Source organism: Pan paniscus, chromosome 7 (assembly GCF_029289425.2).
Source record: "Pan paniscus chromosome 7, NHGRI_mPanPan1-v2.0_pri, whole genome shotgun sequence".
NCBI lineage: Eukaryota > Metazoa > Chordata > Mammalia > Primates > Hominidae > Pan > Pan paniscus.
The window spans coordinates 112,073,117-112,086,188 of NC_073256.2; the positions used below are offsets into that span (position 1 = coordinate 112,073,117).

The 13,072-nt window shown below is 41.0% G+C and overlaps 1 protein-coding gene across 3 annotated transcripts in view; it reads left to right on the forward strand.

Moving 5' to 3' along the window:
- The window catches only part of DPY19L4 (dpy-19 like 4), a 75,721-nt gene that overhangs the window by 26,313 nt on the left and 36,336 nt on the right, over window positions 1-13,072 (forward strand). For 2 of the 3 annotated variants that reach the window (XM_034966362.4, XM_055116740.3), the window contains one exon: window positions 11,642-11,765. The exons of the other annotated variant lie outside the window; for it this stretch is intronic. In XM_034966362.4, coding sequence (XP_034822253.3) covers window positions 11,642-11,765 — 124 coding nt within the window. The remainder of the gene's footprint in view (window positions 1-11,641; window positions 11,766-13,072) is intronic. 3 annotated transcript variants of the gene reach the window in all.

The following is a 13,072-nucleotide window of genomic DNA, read 5'->3' on the forward strand; positions in this document are numbered from 1 at the left end:
AGGTATCTGTTATAACCTCATCTTAGAAATGATATAACATCACTCTGCCATATGTTGTCAGTTGCACAGACCCCTGGTACAGTGTGGGAGGTGACAACACAGGATATTAATACCAGGAGGCAGGAATCATTGGGACCGTCTTGGAGGCTGGCTACCACATTCAATTAACTTTGCTATTAATTTCATGTAATCCCTATATCTGTCTTCATATTTGAAGAGGAAAAGATACTTTCTCATGTAAACATAATGGTTTCAAAGAATAAGACTCTCTTATGCTACTTAAAAAAAAGAATAAGACTCTCTTTAGAGATCTTAGTGAGAATTGTAAGAAATAAAATAAACAGAAGTCTGACTGCCTTATTTGATGTCACTGATGTATGCTGTATTGCTGGAGTAGAAGTTAAATAGAAAAATTGACCTGGTATATTCTACTCAAATGTATCTTTTGACAATTGAAATGTTCTTAATAGCTAAGTTTTAAAAAATGCGTTTGTTTGCTTTTTGTTTATATTTTATTGGTATGTATCTTATACTGCAAAATACATTTTAATGCCATGAAAGAATATGCTGTCTCTTTATTCATCAGCTTTATAGCTTTTATTTATATATGACTTCTTAGAAAAGTATAAAAAGATATTAAAGTCATTCCATTATATTATGATTATTCGTGTTCTTAATGGTATTTTATGTTACTTGTTCCTTAACACTGGAAGGGGAAAGCAGGGTTATAAAATCGTTCCTGTTTGTTCAAACTAAAAGGTGTAGGTATACTAGAAAATTCAAAGAGATTTCAGGAAACGGCATTGTACAGATAGGGGGAAAAAATCAGAGGTGAGTGACTCCCTTTGAAGACTTGCCACCAAAATGGACTGACAAAGTCCAGGCTCCACGTAGAAGCAATGTGGAAATTGTCTTGTTCCCCAGTGATCTTCTCATCTACAAATACATACCTAGGTTTCACTTTCAGGGGAAACAGCTTTATATTTGAGGAGTGCTGAAAATATGTTTGATTAAAAGTCTGTATTAAATTTAATCTTTGGCAAAAAAGCAACTGTACATTGTAACATTGTACAGTTGTACAATGGTAACAATTAAGGAATAAGATGCAAGGAAATGTACATGTCCCAGAGATACAATTGGCAGACAATAATGGAACACATGATACTGATTCTGTGGTGATGATGTTGGTATACTCAGGCTGCTGGTGGAGATATAAGTTTTTTCAATTTTAGGGAGCAGTTTCTCCCAGGAATTCCGTTTTATTCCAAGGAAGTAATTCAAAAAGAAGGAAAGAGTTTGTTACTTGGATTTATGTATTGTAGCATTGTTTGTAATAAAAATTTTTTTTTTTTGAGACGGAGTTTCACTCATGTTTCACAGGCTAGAGTGCAATGATGCGATCTCGGCTTACCGCAACCTCTGCCTCCCAGGTTCAAGTGATTCTCCTGCCTCAGCCTCCCGAGTAGCTGGGACTACAGGCATGAGCCACCACGCCCACCTAATTTTGTGTTTTTAGTAGAGACAGGGTTCCTCCATGTTGGTCAGGCTGGTCTCAAACTACCGACCTCAGGTGATCTGCCCACCTCAGCCTCCCAACATGCTGGGATTACAGGCGTGAGCCACCATGCCTGGCCATTTTTTTTTTTTTTTCAGGTGGAGTCTGGCTCTGTTGCCCAGGCTAAAGTGCAGGGGTGCGAGCTTGGCTCACTACAATGTCCACCTCCTGGGTTTAAGTGATTCTCCTGCTTCAGCCTCCTGAGTAGCTGGGATTACAGGCACCCACCACCATGCCCAGCTAATTTTTGTATTTTAGTAGAGACAGGGTTTCACCATATTGGCCAGGCTGGTCTTGAACTCCTGAACTTAGGCGATTCACCTGCCTTGGCCTCCCAAAGTGCTGGGATTACAGGCGTGAGCCACCATGCCCAGCTTGTTTGTAATGATTTAAAAAACAATACATTTATAATTTATAATAGTAATATAGTCATTTGTAATAATATAAAAAATCAGAGGAGAATGGTTAGGTAAGTTGTAATACATTAGTACAAGGGAATGTGCAGCCATTGTATTGACATTGTACAGGTGGTTTTCAGCTTTCACATATTACATATTGACATGACAAACTTAGACATATGTCATCTAACTCCTTGTTTCTCAAACTTCAGTTATAGATATTTAAAACTTAAGTTATTCTCATGGATTCATGTGTTGACTTAAATAATTTGAATTATAATGCTACTTAAATATAAAACATAAAACTAGGTAAAGCTCCTTATACTTAAATGTGCTATAAAATTGAAACTAATTTACCAATAAAATAATAAACCAGTAAAATATTACTTGAAAATACTAATTTATGTAAAAGTGATATTTTACCGAAACCAAATTGCAAACCCTCAGTGTAAATGTGATACCAGTGTAGCAACAGGTTCATTCGTTTCTTTTCTTGCTTTCTTTCTTTCTTTTTCTTTCTTTCTTGGAGACAAGGTTAGCAGGTCCTTGCAACTGTAATACACCTGTACAACTGGGTGCTGTGAATGACTCAGTTCTCATCATTTTGGCTCTGTTAGTCTACTACAAACAATTTTTTTTTTACCATAGTGATCAGAACATTGGTTTTTTTTTGTTGCTGTTGTTTCGGGTTTTTTGAGACAGAGTCTCACTCCCATCACCCAGGCTCAAGTGCAGTGGTGTGATCATAGCTCACTGCATCATCAACCTCCCTAGACTCAGGTGATCTTCCCATCTTAGCTTCTCTAGTAGCTGGATAACAGGTGTACACCACCACGCCCTGCTTTTTTTAGTAAAGGTGGGGTCTCGCCATGCTGCCCAGGCTGGTCTCGAACTCCTGGGCTCAAGCGATCTGCCTACCTAAGCCTCCCAAAGTGTTGGGATTACAGACATGAGCCACTGTACCTGGGTGATTGTTTTGTTTTTATTTGGCAATGTATCATTTATTATTAAGACTGTCATTTTTTTCTGATTAGCCCAAACCAATTAAAGTGGTACCGCATTGCCAACTAGATGTTAACACCACACGAAAGTGAGCACTGAAGTCTTTGGCAATAGTGAGTTCCATGGGGGTCATCCATGTGATGTATAGTGTTTATACTATGATGGTTCTTTTTTTTTTTTTTTTTTTTTTGAGACAGAGTCTCGCTCTGTTGCCCAGGCTGGAGTGCAGTGGCGTGATCTCGGCTCACTGCAAGATCTGCCTCCCGGGTTCACGCCATTCTTCTGCCTCAGCTTCCCAAGTAGCTAGGACTATAGGTGCCTGCCACTATGCCCGGCTAATTTTTTTTGTATTTTTAGTAGAGATGGGGTTTCACCATGTTAGCCAGGATGGTCTCGATCTCCTGACCTCATGATCCACCCGCCTCGGCCTTCCAAAGTGCTGGGATAACAGGCGTGAGCCACCGCGCTGGGCCTATACTATGATGTTTCTAAACATTAAAATGAAGACACGAAATTAAACTCAAAGAGAAGTTGCAGAACCCTGTGAATGTATCAGCAGGTCTGTGGACTCCAAAATTGATCTAATTACTGTTTTGAACTGTTAGTTTGTGCTACAATCTGTCAGACTCTGCTACTGCAGGAAAAAAGTGGGTCTCATTTGATTTTGTCACCTCCCACTGTTAGCCTTCTGGTTCTTACTCCCACCACGCATTGTCAGGGGAAGAGAGTGAGTAGCATAGGTGTCGAGGGAGGTGGTAAAGGGGAGGCTTGTCCAGGATGTCACTTGTGGGTGCAGGGAATGGCTGGCAGAGATCCTACTCAGTTTGTGCAGCAGACACTGGAGAAGGATTCTTCCCATCTGTATTCCAGACACCTACCTTGTGTTTCTGGTGCAGAGTTTTAAAGATTTGACTGCACTAATATGTGAGTTGGGTAGGGGTGGTAGGTAAACCTTTGGGAAGGGAACTACTGAGTTCAGCTTCCTGGTCCTGGGCTGATGGAGTGGTTGCTGGGGTCCTTCTGCCCCACCTCTTACCTTATGATATGTGAATTTCTTGTTTGTCTTTTAGAAAGTTACCTTTCAAAAAAATTTTTTGGGATAATATTATATGAAAATAGGTAATCTTTAGAACAGGGATTCCCAACTCCCAGGCCACAGACCAGTACCCATCAGAGGCCTGTTAGGAACCTGGCCTCACAGCAGGAGGTGAGTGGCAGCAGCAGCAGCAGTGACAATGATGATGATGATGACGATGATGATGATGATGACAACTGCAGATTTATCTGTATTTACTGCCACTCCCCATTGCTTGCATTACTGCCTGAGCTCCGCCTCCTGTCAGATCAGCAGAGGCATTATATTCTCATAGGAGCACGAACCCTATTGTGAACTGCGCATTTGAGGGATCTAGGTTGTGTGCTCCTTATGAGAATCTAACTAATGCCTGATGATCTGAGGTGGAACAATTTCATCCCCAAACCATCTCCCCAACTCCCCTGTATTAGTCTGTTTTCACACTGCTGATAAAGAAATACCCAAGACTGGGAAATTTACAAAAGAAAAAGGTTTAATGGACTCAGTTCCTTGTGGCTGGAGAGGCCTCACAATCATGGCAGAAGGTGAAAGGCACGTCTCACATGGTAGCAGACAAGAGAAGAGAGCTTATGCAGAGAAACTCCTCTTTATAAAGCTATCAGATCTTGTGAGACTTATTCACTATCACGAGAATAGCACGGGAAAGACTTGCCCCCATGATTCAATTACCTCCCACTGGCTCCCTCCCACAACACTTGGGAATTGTGGGAGCTACATTCAAGATTAGATTTGGGTGGGAACACAGCCAAACCATATCACCCCACATCCATGGATTGTCTTCCAGAAAACCAGTCCCTGGTGCCAAAAAGGTTGGGGGCTGCTGCTTTAGAAGATGTTGGGCACAGGAGTTCAATGTTGCAAAGAAATCAACATTGAGACAAAGGTCCCTCAGCAAGGCTAGTTTACTTTCTGCAGAAAGGGTGCACTCATCAGCAGTCCAGCCACGAGAACACACTGAACAAAGGAGTGGAGGACATTTATAACCTTTACATCCTGATGCAACCCCCTAGAGCTGTGTCCCGTTCCCATTGACTGGGATGGGACCTCACACTCTAAACTTAACTCGATTGGCGAATAATTTAAAACTTTCCTAAATAGGGAGAAGGGAAAGAGGACAAAGAAAAGAGGAAGTTAGTGATAAGAGGTCAGAGGGGTTTCCAAATAAGGAATGGCATGCATCCTAATTTGGGACTCATTTAGCCTTATCTCAACCTACCAGAACAAGTTGGAGCAGCCTTGGAATATACACATACAAACATTTAACCAGGGAATGATAAACCCTTTATGGATTAAGAAACTTTGAAGAAGAACTTCTCTATTCCCTACAGAAGACATCATGTTCATTAAATGGTATTGGGACAACCAAATCTGGAAAATAAATCCTTATTGCACATACATTAAGATAAATTTCAGATGGATTAATGAGCTTAAACAATGAAATCAATAATTACTATATAAAAATATTGGTTCATGTTTTTTGTTTGTTTGTTTTTGACCAAGTCTTGCTCTATCACCCAGGCTGTAGTGCAGTGGTGCAATCTCAGTTCACTGCAACCTCTGCCTAGTGGGTTCAAGTGATTCTCATGCCTCAGCCTCTTGAGTAGCTGGGACTACAGCCGTGCACCACCACAGCCAGCTAATTCTTGTATTTTTAGTAGAGATGGGGTTTCATCATGTTGGCCAGGCTGGTCTTGGACTCCTGGCCTCAAGTGATCCACCTGCCTTGGCCTCCCAAAGTCACTGTGCCTCGCGTGGTTCATGTTTTAAAAAATTATTTGTCATAGACAAAGTTGGAAACAAAGTGTATAACAATAGGAAATTGGTTAGATTATAGTAGATCTACACGATGGTGTGTCATGGTCATTAACTGTTCTTGAAGTATGTTTATTGACATGTGTATCTTGGAAAGATGTTCATAATATATTGTTAAGTTAAAAATAGTTTGTTAGAGAATTAGAAAAGAGCTAAGATTTGCTATAATACTGAATGTTTACTAGGTTCTAGGCACTGCTAACTTCCTTGCAGCTTTTGTTTCATTTGACTCTCACATGTGATCCTGTTTTTGCATATATATGTGTATCTGTGTGTGTGTGTGTGTGTATATATATATATGCAAACCTATCTTCTATGAATGTATATGTGAATAACTATTTTAATGCTTTTTTAACAGCTTTATTGAGGTATAATTGACATAGAATGAACTGGACATACTTAGAGTGTCCAATTTGATCAATTTCGGCATTTGAATATACCCACAAAATCATCAACACAATCAATATAATAAACATATCCATCACTACCCAAAATTTCCTTTTTTTTTTTTTTTTTTTTTTGAGACAGGATCTCACTCTGTCACCCAGGCTGGAGTGCAGTGGCACAATCTCAGCTCACTGCAACCTCCACCTCCCAGGTTCAAGCAATTCTCCTGCCTCAGCCTCCTGAGTAGCTGGGGTTATAGACGTGCCACCATGCCTGGCTAATTTTTATATTTTTAGTAGAGACTGGGTTTCACCATGTTGGCCAGGCTGGTCTCAAACTCCTGACCTCAAGTGATCTGCCTGCCTCAGCCTCCCAAAGTGCCGGGATTACAGGCATGAGCCACTAGGCCCAGTCTCCAAAATTTCCTTTCTAATACCTCCCTCTTTTCTTTCTTTCTTTTTTTTTTTTTTTTTTTTGAGACAGAGTCTCACTCTGTTGCCCAGGCTGGAGTGCAGTGGCGTGATCTCGGCTCACTGCAAGCTCCGCCTCCTGGGTTCACACCATTCTCCTGCCTTAGCCTCCTAAGTAGCTGGGACTACAGGCGCCCGCCACCACGCCCGGCTATTTTTTTGTATTTTTAGTAGAGACGGGGTTACACTATGTTGGCCAGGATGGTCTCGATCTCTTGACCTCATGATCCACCTGCCTCAGCCTCCCAAAGTGCTGGCATTACAGGCGTGAGCCACCATGCCCGGGACCTCCCTCTTTTCTTACCCAACCACCACTACTATGCTGTTGTTCCCAGGAAACCTGTGTCTGGTTTCTTATTTATTTATTTATTTATTTTTTGAGACTGAGTCTCACTCTGTCGCCCAAGCTGGAGTGCAGTGGCATGATCTCGGCTCACTGCAGCCTCTGCCTCCCGGGTTCAAGCACTTCCTGCCTCAGCCTCCCAAGTAGCTGCGATTACAGGTGCGCACCACCACGGCCAGCTGATTTTTGTATTTTTAGTAGAGATGGGGTTTCACCATGTTGCCCAGGCTGATCTCGAACTCCTGGGCTCAAACGATTCACACGCCTCAGCCTCCCAAAGGGCTGGGATTACAGGTGTGAGCAAGCATGCCCAGCATAATTTGCTTTCATCTCTATAGATTAGTTTGTGTTTTCTAGAATTATATATTAATGGAGTCATACAGCATATACTTTTTGGTGGTGGGGCTCCGGCTTTTTTTACTCAGCATAATTTTGGTGTTCATGTACGTTGGTTATATTAATAGTTCATTCTTTTTTATCACTAAGTTCTATTACATAGTGTGGATATATCATAGTGCATTTATTCAGATACTGATGGACATTTGGGTAGTTTCCAGTTTTGTGGGGACATATGCTTTCATTTCTTTTGGGTAGAATGGCTAGGTCATATGGCAGGTGTATATTTAACTTTTAAGATACTGCCAAACTGTTTTCTAAAGTGATCGTACCATTCTATTTTTCTATCAAAATTGTGTGAGAGTTCCATGTCGTCTATATTCTTGTATTTCCCTGATGATTAATGATATTGGGTACCTTTTCATGTGTTTATTGGTCATTCAAGCATTTTGTGAAATGTCTAAGTATTTTGCCCATTTTAAAAGCTTAGATTGCTGGGGGCAGGGTCTCACGCCTGTAATCCCAGCACTTTGGGAGGCTTAGGCAGGCGGATCATGAGGTTAAGAGATCGAGGAGATCATCCTGGCCAACATGGTGAAACCCCCTCTCTACTAAAAATACAAAAATTATCCGGACATGGTGGCACGCGCCTGTAGTCCCAGCTACTCAGGAGGCTGAGGCAGGAGAATGGTGTGAACCCAGGAGGGGGAAGTTGCAGTGAGCCGAGATTGTGTCACTGCACTCCAGCCTGGGTGACAGAGTGAGACTCCATCTCAAAAAAAAAAAAAAAAAAAAAAAAATAGAAACCTTGTAGCCCACAGCCTCGCTAAATTCATTTATTAGTTTTAGTGTTTTTTTACGATTTTTTTTTTTGTGTGTGACGGAGTCTCACTCTGTCACCCAGGCTGGAGTGCAGCGACGTGATCTTGGCTCACTGCAAGCTCCACCACCCCGGTTCACGCCATTCTCCTGCCTCAGCCTCCGGAGTAGCTGGGACTACAGGTGGTCGCCACCATGCCCGGCTAATTTTTTTGTATTTTTAATAGAGACAGGGTTTCACCATGTTAGCCAGGATGGTCTCGATTTCCTGACCTCATGATCCGCCCACCTCGGCCTCCCAAAGTGCTGGGATTACAGGCGTGAGCCACAGTGCCCGGCTTTTGAAGATTCTTGAGGGTTTTCTATGTACACAGTATCTTCTGCAAAAAAAAAAAAACCTGACAGTTTTACTTTCCTTTGCAACTTGATTCCTTGTGTTTCTTTTCCTTATCGTACTGTACTGGCTAAGCTATGGCAGAAAATTTAACAATGTTGGCCTCTGAATGGATGAGATTATAGGTGTTTTAAGATTTTTCTTCTTTTTGTTTGTATACATTTTCTAATATTTCTTTAACAAACATATACTGCTTTTATAATAAAATATTTTTCAAAAAAGAATAAGTATGAAGAAGGGAAAACATGCAAAATACATTTAAGTTTAAAAAGCAGAATGTAAATTAATTGAAGAGTTTTGATTCTGTAAAATATTTATATAAGGGATAAATACTTGAATGGATTATAGGGCAATGGAGATCCTTGATTTTTTATAATAGTGATTAGTATTGTTACATATATTGACAAGAACAAAAATATTTAAGTGTAATTATTTTTTACCCTGTTTTTATCTCTTTCTTCCTAGGAAATTCTTTTGTTTTTGCTTAGCTACTGAACTGTTGTGCTAAACAGAAAATGGTCAAAATATAATTTTGAAGACTCACAGAGAGGGCTGCAGATGACTTGACATAAGAAAGTGCGGTGGCTCAAGCCTGTAATCCCAACACTTTGGGAGGTCGAGGCAGGTGGATCACGAGGTCAGGAGTTCAAGACCAGCCTGGCCAACATAGTGAAACCTCATCTCTACTAAAAATACAAAAAATTAGCCAGGCGTGGTGGCAGGCACCTGTAGTCCCAGGTACTCAGGAGGCTGAGGCAGGAGAATCACTTGAACCTTGGGAGGTGGAGATTGTAGTGAGCTGAGATTGCACCACTGCACTCCAGCCTGGGCGACAGAGCAAGACTCCGTTTCAAAAAAAAAAAAAGAAAAGAAAGTACATTGTGCTACTGGGCGTGGTAGCTCACACCTGTTATCCCAGCACTTTGGGAAGCCAAGGCAGGCAGATTGTTTGAACCCAGGAGTTTGAGACCAGCCTGGGCAACGTGGCAAAACACTGGCTCTACTAAAAATACAAAAAATTAGATGAGCATGGTGGCATGTGCCTGTAATCCCAGCTACTTGGGGATACTGAGGTGGGAGGATCATCTGAGCCTGGGAGGTCGAGGCTGCAGTGAGCCGTGATCGTGTCACTCTACTCCAGCAATTGGGGAGGGAATAGGAAAAAAGTTATTAGTGCTTAGAGGTCTGAGACTAGGAAAAGAGATGAGTAAAAATGATTTTTAAGATTTATTATGTATGCTGCTATTATATAAGGAGAAAACTGCTTTCTCAGAAATGTTTTGTTCCTTTGTTTTCATGGCATTTTGAAGTATGTGTTTGTTTCTTTTGGCTGTGATAACGTGCCGAGCCTGGTTGGATTTATTGCTGTTGCAACTTTATCTTCTTGGTCTGTGAGGATGTAACATTTGTAATTTTGATTATTTGCAAACAATTCAGTAGTTCCTGATTGGTGTAATTGGAAATATAATTACCAACTCTGATACCAGTATTCAGGAGTGTGTTACTTGGCCTTTGAGGGAACCAAGTTAACATTCAAGTATGTTCATCATTATTACTTAGGAAAGTTAGGCAGCAATTTTCATAAATTTTCAAAAAAACAATAGCACCTTTATTTTTGTGTAGAAAATAGCTATTGAGTGTAAGAGAGCCAAATTCTATGATTGCTGGATAGGTAGTCCCCTTGTGGTATGTGGATATGCACACAACACAGCAAGCTCTCAATGAAAATTGAGGAGAAATTTAGGAGGAAGCTACAAAGACATTCCTATATTTCTTTTTCATTTTTTTGAAATAGAGTCTTGCTGTGTCACCCAGCCTGGAGTGCAGTGGTGCGATCTCTGCTCTCTGCAACCTCCACCTCCCAGGTTCAAGTGATTCTCCTGCCTCAGCCTAACAAGTAGCTGGTACTACAGGCACGCGCCACCACGGCAGGCTAATTTTTGTGTTATTAGTAAAGACGGGTTTCACCATGTTGGCCAGGCTGGTCTGGAACTCCTGAACTTAAGTGATCCACCTGCCTCAGCCTCCCAAATTGCTAGGATTACAGGCATGATCCACCGTGCCCGGCCTGACATTCCTATATTTCTGATTCTGGGAATTTTCAAAAGTCTCTAAGTATATCACATATAAGACTGTGATATTAATTCTGGGGAACCTGCTGACTGAAAAGATTATTGAATTAGATATCAAAAGATAAGCATTTTAATCCCAATTATGCCACCTACTAGCTGGATGGCTTTGATTAAGTTACCTTACATTTCTGAACTTCATACTCCTTTTGTAAAGGGGAATAAGAACTTTGGATCTACCATGCTGCTAATTATGTGGTACAGATTGTACACTCTAGTGAAGGGTAGCCATCTGGTTAAGGGAAGGGAGGGTGGGGCTGAAATCTGGGGTACTCTGTGCAACAAGCTGTGTACCTTAGCATGGGGTCTGTCCAGAGAAGGCATGCCTTCTTCAATCTCTCACAGAGGCCCATCTGTTTCACCAAGTAGTGCACAGTAGCTCTGCAGCTTCTTGGGGGCAGCGGGGGCCGGGGTTGAGACCCTATTAATTTGCTCAAAGATGCTGTATAGACAATGGTGGATCTGGGCTGGGTGCGGTGGCTCATGCCTGTAATCCCAGCACTTTGGGAGGTCGAGGCGGGTGGATCACCTGAGGTCAGGAGTTTGAGACAACATGGTGAAACCCTGTCTCTACTAAAAATATAAAAATTAGCCGGGTGTGGTGACGTGCGCCTGTAATCCCAGCTACGCAGGAGGCTGAGGCAGGAGAATCACTTGAATCCTGGAGGCAGAGGTTGCAGTGACCTGAGATCGTGCCACTGCACTCCAGCCTAGACGACAGAGCGAGACTCCATCTCAAAAAAAAAAAAAAAAAAAAAAAGGACAATGGTGGATCTGGCTATGCCTACCTCACAGGATTGTTATGGAGAACAATGAGATTTGTGTTAAAGTACTTCGAAAAGTATAGTGTAACACAAATATAATGTCTTATTTTTACTGTTCATCTGTGGTTTATTTTAGGGTAGATACAACAAGAATTGAATACTCCATTCCTTTAAGAGAAAACTGGGCACTACCATATTTTGCATGCCAAATTGCTGCACTTACAGGCTATTTAAAAAGCAACTTAAATACTTATGGAGAGGTAAGATACAAATCTATTTTATCTGTTGCAGCTAATTCTGATGTATTGCAAATGTGGTACATAATAGCAAATAAATTTTAGTCCTAGTAAGAATTAAATCATATTTAATGAAGCCTGGTTACTACATAATAAAAGATATAGTTAGGTAGTTTTCTTACAACACTGTTACTCTGTAATCTGATTAACAGTAAATTAGGAGAAAGGAGATGTTTTATCATTTTAATATAGTTAACTTGACAAATATATGAAAAATATCTTATTTTGAAAATCTGTTCCCCTGTTATTTTATCACTTCTCGGACTTCTGGAACATTGATGGCCTTCAATCACCATGATTTAAAGATATATTAAACAAGATGTAAAGAGTGACCACAAATGACAGGAGTGTTAACTTGAATGGCAACACTGCATATTCTGTTTCTTCTCATGTTTTCTGTGATTGAGGTATAGGTAGGTTGATAAAATTTCAGGAGACTGTCCCCGGTAGTTTAGATTCTTACATTGTTATTGTTATTGTTGTTGCCACAGCCCTTTTGGCAGTTGGAAGAAGCCTGTGGAGTCTGTCTCAGGCTAATGATTTTAGGCCAGACATGGTGGCTCATGCCTATAATCCCAGCACTGTGGGAGGCTGAGAGGGGCGGACCACCTGAGGTCAGGAGTTTGAGACCAGCCTGGCCAACATGGTGAAACCTCATCTCTAATAAAAATTCAAAAATTAGCCAGGTGTGGTGGCACACGCCTGTAATCCCAGCTACTTAGGAGGCTGAGGTGGGACGATCCCTTGAACCTGGGAGGCGGAGGTTGTAGTGAGCTGAGATCACGCCACTGCCTTCTAGCCTGGGCGACAGAGAGACCCTGTCTCCAAAAAGAAAAAGAATAATGATTTAAAATGCATAAAATGATTATAGGGGCAACCAGTTATATTGAAATTGACTGAATTGTAACAGTCCTTTGATAGTCTTCTTATCTGGGGTTAAGAATTACTGGCTAGAAAAAGAGAGCAGAGATTATTAAACCTGGTTGTCCAGGAAACAGGATGCACTTATGGGTCCTTTATAAAAATCTCTGAAAAAATGTGCTATTCTTTTCTCCTTTCAGTGGTGACAAATGTCCTGAGCATAGCAAACTTTATTATTTCATTTTTATAACTAGCATTTCCTTTTTTGCATGTAAAATAACATGAACACATTTCAGCTTTGTGATCTTCCTTTATGTTGTATTTGTATAAAGATCTTTCTGCACAAGAGTATATTTTCTTTTTTTTTTAGACAGAGTCTTGCTATCTGTTGCCCAGGCTGGAGTGTGATG